This window comes from Leopardus geoffroyi, chromosome D1 (genome assembly GCF_018350155.1).
Source record: "Leopardus geoffroyi isolate Oge1 chromosome D1, O.geoffroyi_Oge1_pat1.0, whole genome shotgun sequence".
NCBI lineage: Eukaryota > Metazoa > Chordata > Mammalia > Carnivora > Felidae > Leopardus > Leopardus geoffroyi.
In genome coordinates this window covers 59,508,201-59,526,414 of record NC_059329.1, presented here as the reverse complement: position 1 = coordinate 59,526,414, position 18,214 = coordinate 59,508,201, and the positions used below count along the sequence as shown (strand labels likewise).

The window sequence follows — 18,214 nt, the reverse complement described above, 5'->3', positions numbered from 1 at the left end:
TCTCCACATTGCACCCCTAGCATCCCCCAACTCCCGTGTCACTGGGTCCAGGACCATAAGCGGTAACTGAATGGCTCAGTGGCCTTCAGCTGGCCCTAGGTCAGCATCCCTGTCTGCCCACTGGCAGTCTCTGGGGGCCTGAAACTAGGCTACCTTGGACTGGTGGGGGATGGGCTGAGGCTGACAGGTACTTCTTCCTCTCACTCCCCACTCTCATCAGCAGACCACTTCCTGTGGTTCCTGTTGTACACATCTGAGAAGACTTGCCGAGCTGGCAGGACTCTCAGACTGTGGATGAAACACCACCAGTGAAATACAGAAGGATATATCCAGAGAAGGGTGGTGGCTCCCACCAAGGTAGAGAGCAAGCTAGCATTGGAGGGCCCTTGGAAGAAGGCCCTTGGGTCTTGCCTTCTGGCCTAGACCTCTACATCTGCCTTGTTGTTTGACTCAGGTGCCCTAGGGGATAAGCTGGGTGAGGAGGGCAGAGATCTGGGCTTGGCAGGCAGACAAGAAACTCGGTGGAGAGTCTCATGGCTGCTGCCTCTCTCTCAGGCTGTGTCCACCTCTGACTGTGGCTTTCTGGCAGGAACGGATGAACATGGCCTGGCAGATGACACAGTTGCTGCTTCTGGTTTCGGTGGCTACTGCGTGGGGTGCCCAGTCCAGGACTCCAGGGGCCAGGAGAGACCTGCTCAATGTCTGCATGGATGCCAAGCACCACAAGACAAAGCCGGGCCCTGAGGACAAGCTGCATGACCAGGTGAGGATGGAGTGGGGTCAAGGGTTGGGGAGAATGGAAGAAGTTGGGAAATGGGAAGATCAGTTTTGGGGAGCAATGGAGTCAAGAGGGTGGCTGAGGCAATCTCCAGGAGTCCACCAGATTTACTGTAGTGAGGGGACCATTTTCTGGCACCTACTATGGGCCAAGTGCTTTCCTCACGCCTTGTCAGTGAATATGCCCAAAGGGCCTAATTGGTAGGTGGATGGTCTCTACTCATTCAGATAAGGAAATGGGAAATGAGGCCCAGAGAGGGCACAGGTACACGTGGGAATTGAGAGGCTAGTCTTTAGCAGGGCTTAGGACAGAGTCGGGCAGTGCCCTTCCCAGCATTAACTATGTGCCAGCCTACGCAGCTCAAAGACGAGGTACAGGGGAGACAGGTCCCTCAAGGTCACAATGCGGCAAACACATATGAACAGTCCAGGTCCTCCACCCCTATTAAGTCCTGAAGAGACAGTGACAAATCAGATAATGCTGGGAACACTTCCCAGGAAAGGTGCCATCAGCCTTGGCCTTGGAGGATGAGTAAGAGATTTCCAGGAAGACAAAGCAGGAAAGGGCAGCCTAGCAGAGAACAGCATGTACACGGGTGGCAGGGTTACAGCACAAGCCGTGGCAAGCGTAGTGAGGCAAGAGCCAAGAATGCTGCTGCCCACAGAGAAGGGGAGGTGAGGGCCCTCCTTTTATAGGTAAAGCCCCTGAAGCCACTCAGGGAACCCGAGCCTGAGGTTGAACTCCAGGATCATGAGAGATGTCAGTATTTCACTCTTCCTGGTCTCCTCCTCTGTTCCCCACAAAATCTCACGTTGCTAGAGGGCCGGGGATGTTTCCAGGGAAAGAAGGCATAGACTGACCCAGGGGCTGGAAGTGAAGGGCGGGAAGCCCAGAGCCCCATGACTTCTGAGTCATTTCCGATGTATCATTTGCTTTGTGCATGTGTGCATGCGCTAAAATATGAGTAACATAAAATATGCCATTTTAAGCACGTCTAAGTATCCAGTTCAGGGGTATTAAATCCATGCACATTGTCTTGGGACCATCACCACCACCCATCTCCAGAGCTTTTTATCTTCCAAAACCGGAAGTCTGTATCCACCACTTCATTTTCAGAACCTTTTAAGTTCTAGAGGGTGCTTTGAAGAACCCTCTGGAGCACTTCTTCTTCTCCAAGAAATGGCACACAGACTTTTGTGGGAGACAGATGATTCTGTACTTGTGAGAGACAGGGGCTGCACTGAGAGTGCTTATCTATGTTGAGCCCCTGCTATAGGCCAGCAAGTGATTTTCATTATATAATTAATCTTGTGGAGGCAGAAACCACTGACTGTGGTGGGCAGGTCAGGGATGAGGTGCATGGGTTCTTGCAGGGCAACCGAGAGTTGGGGCATCAGAGGAGGAGTGTGCATAAAGTTAGGGAGGCCTGGAAGCATGTTCTGTGTCAGCCGTGCTGGGGGCGGGCTGGGTTGCTGGAGAAGGGTAGGTTTGGTTCTACCCTCATGGGTTTTCCTGAGTTTCTCCTGAGTGCCCAGACCTGTCACATCTCCCCTGTCCCTTGGCCCTGGGTGCTAGAGGTCATCTCAGAGATTTTAAGCAATCGGCTCATAATCACTCAGCTCTGGAGGACCAGCTTAGAACGATTTCTTCAGACACCTTCACCACTTCCTCTGTCTTAGCTGTCTTGAATTTACCTCTCTGGAATTGCCTCCCGCGTTGAGTCAGGTCCACACCGGGGTTCATGTGCAAGACATTGCCCCTCTGTTCCCCACTGCTTTCTGGACCTATCTGAAGTCCACTAGCCTGGGATTCCAGACCAGATGACAGCAGATCAGCCCCCCTCATCTCCACCCTTACCACAGCTTGGAGCCAGGCTTTTCAACCCCACCCCTCTCCTGAGTTAAAATCTTGATCCTACCATTTCCCAGGGTAAACTCTGTCAAAGTTGAAGTAATGATGTTTTCACTAGGCCGTTGAAGGCATAAAGTGCCAAAGCCTCAGGGACTTTGCACTTGTTGTTTTCTGTGCCTACAATGATCTGTATCTTCCCTCTGCCCGGGACTAAAACTATAAGCTCCATAAAGGTAGAGATTTGATCTGTTTTGTTCACTGCTATATTCTCAGCACCTAGCACAACGCCTGATTGAAGGTAAGCATTCAGTTAATATGGGCTGGATGTGGAATGAGTAATATAAATAACCCGAATCATGTGAAATAACTTTGTAAACTGTTTAGAGCTGTAAAAATAATTGCTCCCCCAGACAGTGGTTCCCACGCCTCCCACATCCTCTGTTTTACTCTCTGTTAAAAGTTCTGTTATAACTACCCCAAGGGCCAGGCATAGAGGCACCCTCCCCAGCAAGTATTCCTCTGGATGCCCTACCTGGGGCCAAGGAGCCAGAATATGGAGGAGACAGCTGTGGTGGGGGAGGCATGTGTTCCAGTGTCTTCTCCACCCAGTGCACTCCCTGGAGGAAGAACGCCTGCTGCTCACACAACACCAGCCAGGAGCTGCACAAGGACCCCTCCCTCTTGTATAACTTTAACCTGGACCACTGTGGCAAGATAGAGCCTGCCTGCAAGCGCCACTTCATTCAGGACAACTCTGTACGAGTGCTCACCCAATCTGGGGCCCTGGATCCAGGAGGTACGGGCCTCTCCCTCACCCCAGCCCAGCGGGCTGCCATCCTGCTCGGTCAAGGTGGTCAAGGCGGTGGCTGCCAGCACCCCTGGCTGAGAGGAGCCCTCCCTCCCCCCCTCCCCCCCCCAGGTGAACCAGAGCTGGCGCAAGGAACGCTTCCTGGACGTGCCCCTGTGCAAGGAGGACTGTCAGCAATGGTGGGAGGACTGCCGCACCTCCTACACCTGCAAGAGCAACTGGCACAAGGGCTGGGACTGGAGCTCAGGTGAGGGCCTGGGGTGCGGAGATGGAGGCGGGGTCCGAGGATCTGGGGTTGGGTGCGGATCTCCAGGGGGGTGGCCAGAAATGGGCTTTGGGCCCAGGGGCTGAATGTCTGTGTCCACCCTCTCTCCCCATGCAGGATCGAACAAGTGTCCGGCCGGAGCCACCTGTCGCACATTTGAGACCTACTTTCCCACGCCCGCAGCCCTGTGTGAGGGCATCTGGAGCCACTCCTACAAACTCAGCAACTACAGCCGAGGGAGCGGCCGCTGCATCCAGATGTGGTTCAACCCGGCCCAGGGCAACCCCAACGAGGAGGTGGCCAGGTTCTATGCCTTGGCCATGAGTGCTGGGGCCATGTCCCATGGGATTGGGCTTCTCCTGCTCAGCCTGGTCCCCATGCTGCACCTCTGGCTCCTTAGCTGAGTCCCTCCCACTGCTGACATCTGGACATCTTCTTTGACTGCACCCAGCCTAGGTGACCCAGCCTCAGCCCAGCTCAGCAATCTCAGATAAAGGGGCCTCCCAATGCCCTAGTAATTATGCTTCTTGATCCAAGATGGGTCATATGGGATTCCTCTGACAGCCTATTTTAATAGACAGATCCAGGTGTATCTTGTGTCTCGTAAATAATTTGGAGATGAGTCGTTTGGGGGGCAACATGCCTCATTGCTTTATCATTCCTATTGAGAGGCCCAAAGAGGGACTGGGACTGGCTTGAAGTTTACCGGTAAGTAGGGGTGGAAGCTGACCCCTAAGTCTGAGGTTCTTACGTCTACACCAGGCTTCCCCCTCAAGTTCCCTCCCCCAAGTTCATCACTCCTACATCACAGGGCATGATGAGGGCATTGGTGGAAGAGGTGGGCAGAGACTGGCAGATGAGTCATCAGGCTCCTGGTAGGAAATAAAAGTTTCTTGCCCCTTCCTTCCCTTTCTAGATGTGGACTAGGGTGGAGCTATTGGTGGTGGTAGTGGGTAGGGAATGCCAATGAATAGCAATGGCATTGCTTCCCTTTCTTAAAAGGACAAATAATGCTACACTGAATCATCTTATGCATGGTAGAATGCTATACTTGAATTTCAGAAAAGGGATTGCTGGGTCAAGAAGCATATGCATTCGGGTGCTTGGGTGGCTCAGGCAGTTAAGCATCCGACTTGGCTCAGGTCTTGATCTCACAGTTCATGGGTTCAAGTCACACTGTCAGGGTCTGTGCTGACAGCTCAGAGCCTAGAGCTTGCTTCTCCTTCTCTCTCTGCCCCTCCCCAGGTTGCAATCTGTCTCTCTCTCTCCCATAAATAAAGATTAAAAAAAAAAAAAGGAAAAAAAGTAAAACAAACACAAAAAATGTCTTACTACATGACAGCCCCTTACCAGAGCTTTAAGGCTTTTCCATGGTAACTGTTGGAAAAACTAAGCTTCAATGGCATAGAAAGCCCTGCCATCCGCCCCAACTTAGAGCTCACTCTGTCAAACTGTTCCCCTTCCATACCATCACACTTTTCACTTTGGGCCTTTCTCAGGCAATTCTCTTTCTGTGTTCCTGGAACGTTCCTTTGTCCTCTGTGGGCTGGCTCCTCATAGCCTCTCAGATTTCAACCTACAATTCCCCACTAACAGGACTTCTGACCACTCAACCAAAAGAAGTCATCCAGGCACTTTCTTATCACATCGCTCCAGTCCCTTTGTACAAACACCTACCTACTGTGTTTATCATGTGCTGTCCCTGACAACACAAGCCCTCACAAGTAGCCTATGGAAGCCCAGGGAGGTTAGAGGAGGCTTCCAGAGGAGTAACGTTTGCCAAGCAGAAAACGGAGGGCGGACCGGTATTCCATGGTTATGGTTCAGCATGTACAAAAACTTGGTGGGACCAAAGCACAAGCAAAAATTTCTAGATGGCTGAAATAGAAGTTAAGATGGCAAGGGCAGGAATTGAGGCCAGAGGAGAAACATTGGATTTGCAAGCCTTAGGCTGATGCCCTGAGTGCCTCTCACAAAGCTTCTCTTTCATTCTTTGTGAAAGGATCTGGTTTGGAATGGGACTCAGATCTGAATCCTAGCCCCACCTTGCTGCCTGGGAACCACAGTTTCCACAGCTGATGGGCTGGCATTCAGGTAAAGCTCCAGTTTCTCCCACCCCCACTCCCTGAAGCCCAGGGCCTCTCCCTTTGTAGGCCAAACACCTTCCTGTTATCTTTGTCTGGTCACAGGGCAGCCTACAGATTGGGTTCTACAAGGATGCAGATAGCTCACCTTGCTGATATTAAGCTTCCGGTCCAGGCAGATAACTCTCTCGGGATCTGCTCTGAGGTGGCTGCTTCACCCCCCACCCCAGCACCCAGATCTCAGATTCAGAACCAGGCTTGAGGCTCAACAAGGGCAGGGACTCCCCACAGGTCATAACCCCACCCCCAAATCACCTCCCAGTGGCTGGTTACTTCTGAAGCCATCAGGGCCCAGGGCCTTACTCTCCTGGTGGAGGGGCCACAAAGCCCAGTTAATGATCAGCCCCCAGGGCAGGGGTGGAGGGTGCGGGCAGGGACAAGTCCAATCTGAAAGAGCTCCCACCTTAAGACATTCCTAGATCTCTGGTCATTCTTCCCCAATCAGGAGAAGGCTGTCTGGTCCTATAAAGCCAGAAGAGAGGTCTGAAGGGTCCAATGGTGCCTTATCTGCCAAAGTCTTCAGAGGGCTGAACCCTCCCTGCTTGTCACAGGATTCAAGTAAGGATCACTCTGAGGGAGAGGGAAAGCAGGGCATGAGCTGGGGGTCTCCTGGGAGTCCATTTCTTTGCAGACCCTTTAGGGCTTGGCTTCTCCCCCAGCAATCCCACTCCCTCCCTGTTCCATGGGCCCAGACCTATGGCCTTCCCCAGGGTATTGAGGCTCCATCTTCCTTAAACTTCTATTGCCATCCATAGGTTGATGGCTCCCACATCTGCATCCAACCTAGACCCTTCCTCTAGGCTTTCATCTCTGTAACCACTTCTTCCTGGGTCGCACACAGGCGCTGTGACAAAACAAAGCTTGGTATTTTCTCGTGCCCAAATTTGCTCCTCTACTCTTCCCTTTCCCCAAAAGTGGTACCACCATGATAAAAGGAAGGCTTGTGTCCTTGGCTAGGGTGAAAGAGGTGGGAGGGGTCTACATGAGACCAGACTCTGATGATGCCATAGATGGGGCACCTGTATGGGTAGATGTGGGGGGCAGGGGAGTGGAGGGAGGAGGGCTGGGGCCTGGGGTTCTGGGCATCTGAACATCTGATTGTGCAGCTGGAGGTGAGCAATGCCTGGGGCTGATGAGTTTGGAGGAGTTGCTGGATCTATAAGTTGGGGGCTGGAGAGTTCTGTGCTCTCTACAGCTGGCTGGGAGCTTGGAAGCTTGCACTCCAGCCCTTGCCCTGCAATTGGTTCTATCCTGATTCTCTGGGTCTCATTCTCTTCTGTATAACAAGGACAGGGGGTTGGAAGTGGATCAGATTGTTTTAAAGGACTCGGCAACTCAGGCTGCAAGGTTTTATCAGACCTGAGTCTGGGGGAGAAAATGGGGTAAGTGGGGCTGGGGACTGGCCCTAGGCCGGCACTATTCCCACCCACCTCCTATGGAAGCTGGCTAGTGTCCACAATAATTGACGTGCAAGAATTAACTGCTGAGTAGGCCGAAGGACCTGCGGTGGGCCCACGTCGGCCACCTCTCTGGCTTGATCTTCCTCTGTGCCTGACTGTGTGCTTAGTCCCGCACCATGGGGCAGCAGGAAAATCGAGTGGCCTCTATGAACCCAATAGCAATGGCCAGATCCAGGGGTCCAATCCAGTCTTCAGGGCCAATGATCCAAAATTATCTGAATCGACCAAGGCCTACCTGGGAAGAAGTGAAAGAACAACTAGAGAAGAAAAAGAAAGGCTCCAAGGCATTGGCTGAATTTGAAGAGAAAATGAGAATTGGAAGAAAGAACTGGAAAAACACAGGGAGAAATTAGTAAGTGGAAGTGAGAGCTCATCCAAAAAAAACAGAGAAAGGAAAAAAAAAAAAAAGAAGAAATCTGGTAGGTATTCATCTTCTTCATCAAGCTCTGCTTCTCCCAGCAGTTCTTTGGATTCTGAAGATGAGGATAAAAAACAAGGAAAAAGAAAAAAGAGAAAGAAGAATCGTTCGCATAAATCTTCTGAAAGCTCCATGTCAGCAACTGAATGGGACGGTAAGGATAGTTTAAAAAAAGAAAAAGAAGTCAAAGGATGCAACTGAGAAAGACAAGGACATTAAAGGACTCAGCAAAAAAGAAAGATGCGTCCTGAAGATAAACCTTTATCGTCTGAGTCCTTATCAGAATCAGATTATGTTGAAGAAGTATGAGCAAAAAAGAAGAAAAGCAGTGAAGAACGAGGAAAAGAAAAAACAAAAAAGAAAAAGAAGCATGAGAAACACAGTAAGAAGAAGAAAAAGAAGGCTGCTTGTTCAAGTCCCGACTTGTCATAATATTAAGAAAAATCAGGATTCCTTTATAAAGAAAGTGCAATGTCTAAGGAAATTTCAACGGTGAAAATTATGACATAATTACTAAAATGCGTGAATTTTCTTGTTTTTAGAATTATTACTGGACTATTCAGTAGCCACTCGGATGCCTCCGTGTGAAAGGGCCATAACTGTTGCCTGCTGCTTGAACATCAGTTTTTTCTCTTCCAGTGCTTAACAACTCTGGGAGATAATACATTGCAGTTGTGCTAGTGGTTAAGATTTGGGGATAAAATTACTATTTTTGACTCAAAGTATCTAATGATACATCAACAGAAATCGAATCTGGATATATCATTTAAGATCTAATTAGAAATGACCAGATGACTCTAGTTAACATTTTGGAAATAGGGATTACACTGATATTTCAAAATTCTTATTCAGTAGATAAGTGTATTTTAATTTTTCCCCTTATGTACTTTTATTTACCTGGGGAAGGAGCTTTTTAGGTTTGGGGGGGGTGGTTTGCTATCTCTTTAGCTAGAAGAATAGCGTGCCTTTTATCCTCACACATCCTGTTTTTGTGGACACAGTAGCCATGCTTCATGGGGAGGTCAGAGCTGGTACAGCAGTCTTGCCCTTAGACATCCTTAGACTCTTGTCATTTGCTGCTTTAAGTGAACCAGAGTAACAGCCTTTTGCAGCACGACAAAGCCCCAAAAGTTCTGGGATTTACCTCCACTTCAATAATACTGAATGTTTTTTAGCATTAGAATGTGTTATAACATTTGAATTAACTTTGACTACACTTTGGCTCTGGAGAGGAATCATTTCAAATAGCCACGGGTACTTTTTGAACTTGATAGCTAAAGATTCTAAAACGCAAGTTTTACACTGTTAGTTTTAACCGGTCAGGAAAATTTTATGTAACCCGTGATAGTTATTTTATTTTTGTATGAATTTTGTTTAGGCTGCCGTGCTTAGCTTTTATTAACCCCTTATTCCTGCTCTTAAATTCCATACTGTAGTTAATGGCATACTTGCCAAGATACTTAGCATGTAAAACAAAACAGCAGACTTCTAATTTTTTCTTTTTTTTAACAGCTTCATACTGAAGCTGAGTCTTACCATAAACAAGTTGAGTGGCAGGCCTGGTATGCTGTGTCTTGTTACATAAAGCTATTGCCAGAATCTTAGTAAATATAACACTTTAGAAACTTGTCTTTGTATATTCATAACAAATTGTGACAAGTTAAGTGAGAATTACATTATTGCTCTTCCTGTGTCATATTTTACTAAGAGTTTGTGCCTCATATCTACTGCTGAATTGTTTACTAGTAACGTTAAAAGGAATTGAAAAATCATTTTTCACTTTACATTTGTATATAATCAGGTAACATGACATATAATTTGATGTACAATTTTGCCTGTTACAGAGGGTGTGCTAATTAGAGTGGTATATGCACAAAACATTTTGGCATGACAAGAGGCTGAATAAATAGCTATTTTACTTAAAAAAAAAAAAAAAAAATTAACTGCTGAGTGGCCTTCGCCCGATCCCGGGCTCCACTCCTGGGCCACATTCCCTGCTGCCTGACCTACTGCCCGTCTCCTAGGCCACTAAACCGCGGCTGTGCCCCGGAGTAAGGCAAGGGGAACTGTAGAGCGGAGCAGAGGCCTGAGCCAGACCAGGAGCCACTTCCTCTCCCAGGTATGCCACTCCCCACCCCTTTAGTAGAGGCAACACACCCCGCTGTGCTCCCAGCATGTGCTAAAGAATTTGCTGCACCCAGAGGATCCACTTTGCCTAAATCCTAGAGAATCCAGAAGTGGAAGCTAAGGGCCCAGAGCAGAGCAGGGTCTGCCCAAGGTTAAAACCACAAGCTGGTGTCCACCACCGAACTAGAACCAGCGGACTTTTACCTTTCAGCACAGTGCTGGGTTCTTAGCGCTTCACGTCTGGGGCCCTGGGTTGTGTGTGTTCAGGGTGATGGTGGTTGGTGGGGGCATAGCTGCACCAGTATCTGAAGCTGAGACTAGGAATGTGGAGAGCAACTTGCAGAGTGCATAGGTTGCAGGCAGAAGAGAGCTCTGACTCTAGAGAGCAACCACCACAGCAAGAAAAACTACTGACCGACCAGGTGGGGCCCACCAAGCCTGGGGAAGGGCCTTCTCAGCCTCTACCCAGGCCTCCCTAGTACTCTCCATCAGCGGCCCCCATGAAAGCCTCAGCACAGCGAAGGTGCAAGGGACAAAGCTGAAGGAGCTCTGGAATTGAGGGGCCTGTATCAATCTTGGGGGGGTCTCTATTATGGTAGGTGGGGCACATCCCTCAGCCTGAGCCAACTGATGACACAATCCGTGCCCAGCTGACTCTCATTTGTTAGGGTTTTCTCCCCTACATTTAGTGCTCAGATGAGGACGCTAAAGCTCAAGATAATTTGAGTTATTTTCCCCCAAGGTCAAGCCAGAGGTGGTGTGTTAGGGCTGAGAACTATGCTCTAAACTGCTAGACCGTGTTTCCCCAAAGAGCCTGATCCAAAGAGTCACCTGGTGCTCCCGAGAGTACTGATTTGTCTTGTGACCCAATCAGTGAGTGATTGGGTCATTAGAAGGATGATTGGGTCCTGGAATGAATGAATTACCAAGTGAGAGAATGAATAAACACTGGAGTAAATAGAGCAGCAGAATATTGGATTGTGGAAAGGTGAGGGGTGAGGAGGAGAGGGGAGGTGGGAATTCAATTCCAGGTTTCCCAAGCCCTGCCAGGCAGTCAGCCTGGAGGCCACCCAGCTCAGGTCCCGTCCAGGAGGCCAAGGAAGCTGCCTGAGCTCCACAGGACAGGGCGGGGAGGGCAAGGCAGCGTGGAGACAAGGCAACTTTGAGCAGAGGGGCGTGTGCGCTTTGGGAGCCGTGGGAAACGAATGCCAAACTTTAGGAGAGCCCAGGCGCCTGGTGACCGGTGGGGTGAAGGAACGGTCAGTTCCCTCCCAAGGTTCAGTGTCTGAATTCAGAGGATTCAGGTGCTACGAAAGCCAAAGGGAGGCCAGCTCTGTGGTCGGGGGCAGGAACCTCCCCAAGGCCCCGGAGGCTGTCCAGCTGGCTGCCCACAGCCCTCTCTGCCCTGGGACATTCCCCGAGGCGCAGGATCTCCGGGAGAGGCCAAATGATGAGGCTGGGAAGGGCTGGAACCGGGGCTGGGTTTTGTTGTCTTGTTTTAAACTTAGGTCTGCGGCTTATCTGGAGCTCCAAAACTGAGGTTATTGTCAAAGTTTGCACGAAGTCGTTTGGTGTCAAAAGCTGACCTGAAAATTAACGTGAGGTTATTACAGTTTTTATTTCTCCCACCAGTGTAGCTATTTCAGCACAGAATGTATGCTTGACTGTTGCGTGCAGGTGAATTGTATTACCTTTTACAAAATCCTAAATACTTGAAATTCTGAAATACTTGCCTCCAAGGATTTCAAACAAGACTGTGGACCTATGGCAATCTCCCGGCTATTTCTTCATTTTGCCCAAACCCCATCCCTTAGTTTCATCATTTGATCCTCCTGTCCACCTGGAGAAGTCACTAATGACGCTAGCAAGGACTGTCCCAGAGGGCGGTGTCTGATCCCACCCCTCCCTGAGGCTATGAAGATAGGGGTAGGGGTGGGGCATGACGGGGCCCAGGCTTCTTGGAGGCTCCACCCACCTGGGGCTATTCCCACACACCTGGAGGCCCCACCTCTGCTTTCCTTGGTGCCACTGACCACAGGTCTTCCTTCAGACACTGACATGGCCCAGCTGGTGACAACAGAGTTGCTGCTCCTTCTGGCGGGGGTGGCCGCAGTGTGGGCAGCCCAGCCCAGGACTGAGCTTCTCAATGTCTGTATGGATGCCAAACACCACAAGGAAAAGCCAAGCCCAGAAGACGAGCTGCATGAGCAGGTGGGCGGAGGGGTGATCCGAGGTGGGGAGGTGCTGACTCAGGAAGAGGGCAGCGAGAGATAGAAGCATCAAACCCTTTCCGTGGTGGAGGCAGGAAGGCCACCTGAGAGACTTTGAGTTTGCACTAATGCGGGCAACTACTGGCTTACCACACACCGTGTGCCCAGTGTCGCCAGTACAATGCCAGCACCTCAGCTTCTTGGTTGTTGGGTTTCCGTGTTACACGGATCAGGAAGCACGTCCAGAGAGGAGCCTGGGAAATGACACAGGAGAGACCCGTCAGACACAACAGACCCATGGGGCTGATTTTGATTTCAGAGTTTAGACGGGAACTGACCCAAGAATCTGAGAGCAGCAAGTGCACACGACACATTGTGGCTTCTTTCCCTCCAGCCCCAAACAGCTCGAGAAAAGTAGATTTCTCACAGTCTTGAGGCTGGGTGTGAGGCACATTGATTCATGCATCTAGCAATCATTTCCACTGGGGCTCTTGACCTTTTTGTTGGACCTGAGGTCTCTTTTCTATGAAAATTATTTTGTCACAACCCCTTTAATATCCTGGACCTATCTAAGCATTAAAAAAGCAATATGATGCATAACTGTAAAGAAAACACAAAAGGGAAGTCACTTGTAAAATGCATTTCAATATGTAAATGTTATTTTGACCTCGGTAGCAGATAATGATCACAGTCCCCAGTTAGTGCTTGCTCAGAATCACTGAGCCTGCAGCTAAGTGACGGTGTAACTTGCATACTTTGAGCAGCCTTGATTTTAACTTCTTTTAAAGTGCACGTTTTTTTGTTTTTATTGTGGTTTTTTGAGCTTTTTAAAACAATGTTTATCTTATTTATTTTTGAGAGAGACAGAGATAGAGCATGAGCAGAGGAGGGGCAGAGAGAGGGGGAGACACAGAATCCAAAGCAGGTTCTGTGCTGCCAGCACAGAGCCCCATGCAGGGCTCGAACTCACAAACCGTGAGATCCTGACCTGAGCCAAAGTCAGTCACTTAAGCAACTAAACCACCCAGGCGCCCCTAAAGAGCACATTTTAATATTTTGCTTTTAAACTGACTTCTGAACTATGGGTTTTCATTCACTGTTTTGAGTATTTATGTAATTAGATCTATTCTGAGGTTCCAATTTATTTAGCTTGCCTCCTCACCTCTGGGTCTTTGTCACCTTCTAAATGAGGCTTGTCTGACAAGTCTAGAAAACTGCCCTTCCCCATCCCTCTCCCCTGCTTAATCTCTGTCGAAAGCAGTCGATGACTTTTCATTGTTATGTCTCTACCTTCTGGGTTAGAGTAAGTAGGAGCTCAATAGAGATTTGGATTATTGAATTTTATAATGGCTGCACTTCCCCCAAAGAGGGTCCCCCAGTGGCAAGTATTTCTCTGAAAGACTGACTGTGTTAGGGGATAAAAGAGGGAGGAGTCTTGGTAGCTCAGTGAGTCAAGTGTGGGACTCTTGATTTCAGCTCAGGTTATGATCTCATAGTTCATGGGATCGAGCCCAATGTCAGTCTCTGTACTGACAGCGCAGAGCCTGCTTGGGATTTTCTCTCTCTCCCTCTCACTCTCTCTCTCTCCCACCCCCAAGTAAACAACTAAACATTAAAAAAATAAATAAATAATTTAAAAAAGACTAAAGGGGGAGAGGCTGCACATGGGAATACTGTGGCTGTGCCAGGCATGGGAGTTAGTGCCTGTGTCTCCCCCACCCAGTGCAGCCCCTGGAAGAAGAATTCCTGCTGCTTTGCCAACACCAGCCGGGAAGCCCATAAGGACATTTCCTACCTGTACAGATTCAACTGGGACCACTGTGGACAGATGGCACCCGCCTGCAAACAGCACTTCATCCAGGACACCTGCCTCTATGAGTGCTCCCCCAACCTGGGGCCCTGGATCCAGCAGGTATGAGTGTCCTCCCCTGGACCCCCAACTTTGCAGAGGAGCTAAGCCTCCCAGACAACTCCTCGGGCTGCCTCTCCAGCTCTCTCTTCAGGGCAGAGCTGCCGAGAATCTTGAACCTGAGCCCTTTTCCTCCACTCACCTCTCCCAGGTGAACCAGAGCTGGCGCAAAGAACGCATCCTGAACGTGCCCCTGTGCAAGGAGGACTGTCAGCAATGGTGGGAGGACTGTCGCACGTCCTACACCTGCAAGAGCAACTGGCACAAGGGCTGGAACTGGAGCTCAGGTGAAGGGCTGGGCAGGTCAGGGAGGGAGAGATTTGGAGGCAGAGGTGTGGGGTGTGGAGCTGGCATATTGGGGCTGTGAGATTGGTGGAAACAAAGTTAGTTCTGGGCCCAGTGGCTGAAGGTCTTCCATCTTCCCTACAGGGCATAACCGGTGCCCAGTGGGAGCTGCCTGCCACCACTTCCATTTCTATTTCCCCACACCTGCTGCTCTGTGCAGTGAAATCTGGAGCCACTCCTACAAACTCAGCAACTACAGCCGAGGGAGCGGCCGCTGCATCCAGATGTGGTTCGACCCGGCCCAGGGCAACCCCAACGAGGAGGTGGCCAGGTTCTATGCCTTGGCCATGAGTGCTGGGGCCATGTCCCATGGGATTGGGCTTCTCCTGCTCAGCCTGGTCCCCATGCTGCAACTCTGGTTGCTCAGCTGAGCTCCTTTTACCTTGTGATACCTGCACAGCCCTGCCCTGTTCAGCCCCATAGCTCCCAGCTATTCACTTCCTGTTCCTTGGATGGGGGCGGGGCTCTGACCCACGTTTGAATAAACCAGACACCAAACATGTATTAAGTGAATTCTTTGGGTGTGAAATGGGAATGTGACTTTTGCTTTCAGGTTCCCGCTGATTGAAGCCAGTTAGACTTGGTCAGTTCCAAGTTCTGAAACTTACTATGAACTTTCTAGATGTTTAACTGCGCTTATAACCTAGGACATATTCATAGCTCTCAATTTCATTTTTTGTTACAGCTCTAATCTAGAGCCAGGCCCAGAATTTTATTTTATTTTATTTTATTTTATTTTATTTTATTATTATTTTTTTTTAAAGTTTATTTATTTTTCAGAGAGAGAGAGAGAGAGAGAGCGCGCGAGCGAGCATGGGTGGGGGAGGGGCAGAGATAGGGAGACACAGAATCTGAAGCAGGCTCCAGGCTCCGAGCTGTCAGCACAGAGCCCAACGCGGGGCTCGAACTCATGCACCTCGAGATCATGACCTGAGCCAAAGTAGGACGCTCAGCCGACTGAGCCACCCAGGTGCCCCAGGGCTCAGAATTTTAGAATTTGAATTGGACCTATGTCCCACCCCCCACCCCCACCCCCCAGGTTGACTATTCTGCTCTGTGCTCAGCTCTCCAATAGAAGAGAGAGGAATGGGTGTGCCTGGCATGTTCTGGATGTATGGCTGGGTAGAGGTGAAGAGGTTCAGCAAGAGCCATTCCTCACCAACAGCTAACACCCACAAAGCACTATCTACCAGGCACTATCCTAAATGCTTTACATTTATTCCTATAGGGTATATAGACTGTTGTGTGCCTTGTACATATGTGAAAATGGCCACATAAATTAAGAAATATGGCTAAAACTGTCCCCTGCATAAAAGCTGAGATTCCAACTCAGGCAATCTGACTCTTGAGAATAAATTCTTTCCCCTGCAGACTGGGTAAATATGTGTATCTTGAAGGGATAATGGACCTCATGCTTAACCAGACTTGTGCACTTGAGCTGGTCTAGCAGAGCCAGGAATGGAACCCAAACCTAGCTCCTAGATCAGGTTCCAAACCAACAATTTGACAGACTTTTAGGCAGTGTTTTCACATTAAGCATAGCTTGTAGCAGTTATAATAAGCTAGGTTAAAAAAAATAATAAGCTAGGCTATGTTACAGTAACATCTCAAATATCTCCCTGGCACAACTAACATTTCTTATTCAAGCCACAGAGTTTAATGTGGGTTAAGCAGGGTTGGGGTGGGGGGGATTTCTGCATGGCACTCAGGGATTCCCAAGGTTGAGGGAGGCTCCATCTCATCGTACACTTCCATGAGACAGGAATAGGAAGCTTGGTGAATTCTCTACAGGCTTACAAAACTTCCACCCATCACTAATTTTGATGGCCACATCAAGTCATTGCCATGACTAACTTCCAAGAGGCGAGGAAAATACAATGCTAACAAGTTCTTGGAAGGAGAGGGGGAGCAGAATGTTTGTCAAAAGACCTACCAACTTGTAATGTTATGGTCAGTTTATGTTTCTGGCATGGTCGTGGTTACAAATTTAATTTTTCAGCTTGATTCAGGTAAGAAAGAGAACCAGCCCTTTGAACCCTATGCAAAGAACTACATCAACATGAAAAATGGAGTGTTCCACTGGCCACCATCCTAGGTAGTCTTGCAAACAAGGCCAACTGATGTATTACATTTAATATGGAATCAATGATACTATTTACAAATGCAACTTATTTATAGATGTGTTAGAATGAGTGAAATTTGGGGCACCTGGGTGGCTCAGTTGGTTGAGCATCTGACTTAGGCTCAGGTTGTGATCTCAGCACTCATGAGTTCAAGCCTTGCATTGGGCTCACTGGTGTTAGTGTGGAGACTGTTTCAGCTCTTTTGTCCCCCTCTCTCTCTGTCCCTTTCCTGCTTGAGCTCTCTCTTAAAAATAAATCAATCTTAAAAAAAAAAAAAGAATAAGTGAAATTTAAGATCGGTATCACGTCAAGCCAACATGCCTTATTAAAAGCTTATTGTGCTGTTTCTGAACCATGTATAAGAATACTTGTCTGAGTCCCACTTTCTGGAGTTGCCATTCTCAAGTTATGAGGAGTCATTAGCTTGCAGAATGTATTAATAATTTTCCATATTAAGATCTCCTCAGCAGTGGTACTGGCATAAGGATTGACATAGAGATTAATGGATCAGAACTAAGAGTCCAGAAATAAATCCTTATATTTATATTTAATTGATATTTGACAAAGGTGCTAAGGCAATTCATTGGGGGGAAAGGATAGTCTGTTCAACAAATGTGTTGGGACAACTGATTATCCACACACAAAAAGGTGAACTTATGGTATGACCTTCAAGTCATACCATATACAGAAAATTAACTCAAAAAGATCATAGACTTAAATGTGACAGCCAAGGGGCACCTGGGTGGCTTAGTGGTTAAGTGTACAACTTCAGCTCAGGTCATGATCTTGTCCTTCATGAGTCAGAGCTCCATGTTGGGCTCTGGGCTGACAGTTCAGAGCCAGGAGCCTGCTTCAGATTCTGTCTCCCTCTCTGTCTGCCCCTCCCTCACTTGCACTCTCTCTCTGTCTCTCAAAAATAAATAAATGTTAAAAAAAAAAAATCTTTTTAAGTGTGACAGCTAAAACAAAATTTCTAGAAGAAAACAAGAGAATAGTTAACAGACGTTGCGTTAGGCAAAGATTTCTTAGATTAAAACTTCTAGGGGTGCCTGGGTGGCTCAGTCGGTTGAGTGTCCGACTTCAGCTCAGGTCATGATCTCACACTCCGTGAGTTCGAGCCCCACGTCGGGCTCTGTGCTGACAGCTCGGAGCCTGGACCCTGCTTCGGATTCTGTGTCTCCCTCTCTCTCTGCCCCTCCCCTGCTCATGCTCTGTCTCTCTCTGTCTCAAAAATAAAACATTGAAAAAAAAAAACAAACTTCTACTGGGCCGCCTGGCTGGCTCAGTCAGTGGAGCATGCAACTCTTGATCTCAGGGTCATCAGTTCTGGCCCTACGTTGGGTGTAGAGACTACTTAAAGAAAAAAAATCTTAAAAAAAAAAAGCTTCTACCTATTCTAAGATGGACAGTATATTTTTTCTTTCTTTCTTTCTTTTTATTTTAACTTGTTTTATTTTTTATTTTTTTAAATTTACATCCAAATTAGTTAGCATATAGTGCAACAATGATTTCAGGAGTAGATTCCGTAATGCCCTTTACCCATTTAGCCCACCCCCTCTCCCACAACCCCTCCAGTAACCCTCAGTTTGTTCTCCATGTTTCAGAGTCTCTTATGTTTTGTCCCCCTCTCTGTTTTTATATTATTTGTGTTTCCCTTCCCTTATGTTCATCTGTTTTGTCTCTTAAAGTCCTCTTAGGAGTGAAGTCACATGATTTGTGTCTTTCTCTGACTGACTAATTTCACTTAGCATAATACCCTCCAGTTCCATCCACGTA

The 18,214-nt window shown here is 48.4% G+C and overlaps 2 protein-coding genes and 1 pseudogene across 5 annotated transcripts; all 3 read left to right on the top strand.

Annotated features, from left to right (window-relative positions):
* Nucleotides 1–580: 580 nt before the first annotated feature.
* LOC123601211 (folate receptor gamma-like) lies at nt 581–4,291 on the top strand. The gene is given in 5 exon segments (XM_045484140.1): nt 581–763; nt 3,239–3,381; nt 3,383–3,425; nt 3,549–3,684; nt 3,820–4,291. Coding segments are annotated over 5 exon segments (777 nt in total). The 5' UTR covers nt 581–595; the 3' UTR covers nt 4,107–4,291.
* Nucleotides 4,292–6,253: 1,962 nt separating this feature from the next.
* Nucleotides 6,254–14,817, top strand: LOC123601213 (folate receptor alpha-like). Of its 4 annotated transcripts, none has more exons than XM_045484146.1 (6): nt 6,254–6,404; nt 9,749–9,843; nt 11,890–12,062; nt 13,785–13,973; nt 14,122–14,257; nt 14,400–14,817. In XM_045484146.1, the coding sequence occupies exons 3-6, from the start codon at nt 11,910–11,912 to the stop codon at nt 14,684–14,686; spliced, it is 765 nt and encodes a 254-aa protein (XP_045340102.1). In that variant the 5' UTR covers nt 6,254–6,404; nt 9,749–9,843; nt 11,890–11,909; the 3' UTR covers nt 14,687–14,817. The 4 variants fall into 4 exon arrangements, with proteins under 4 accessions (XP_045340102.1, XP_045340101.1, XP_045340099.1 ...); XM_045484145.1 differs by having other exon boundaries at nt 6,257–6,404; nt 11,902–12,062; XM_045484143.1 differs by lacking the exon at nt 6,254–6,404 and having other exon boundaries at nt 9,710–9,843; nt 11,902–12,062.
* On the top strand, nt 7,423–8,440 carry LOC123601214 (annotated as a pseudogene).
* Nucleotides 14,818–18,214: the final 3,397 nt, after the last annotated feature.

Coding starts and splice junctions, on each gene's coding strand:
- LOC123601213 (XM_045484146.1), top strand. CDS start 11,910: ATGGCCCAGCTGGTGACAACAGAGTTGCTGCTCCTTCTGGCGGGGGTG. Junction 12,063..13,784: donor AAGACGAGCTGCATGAGCAG/GTGGGCGGAGGG, acceptor TCCCCCACCCAG/TGCAGCCCCTGGAAGAAGAA. Junction 14,258..14,399: donor GGGCTGGAACTGGAGCTCAG/GTGAAGGGCTGG, acceptor TCTTCCCTACAG/GGCATAACCGGTGCCCAGTG.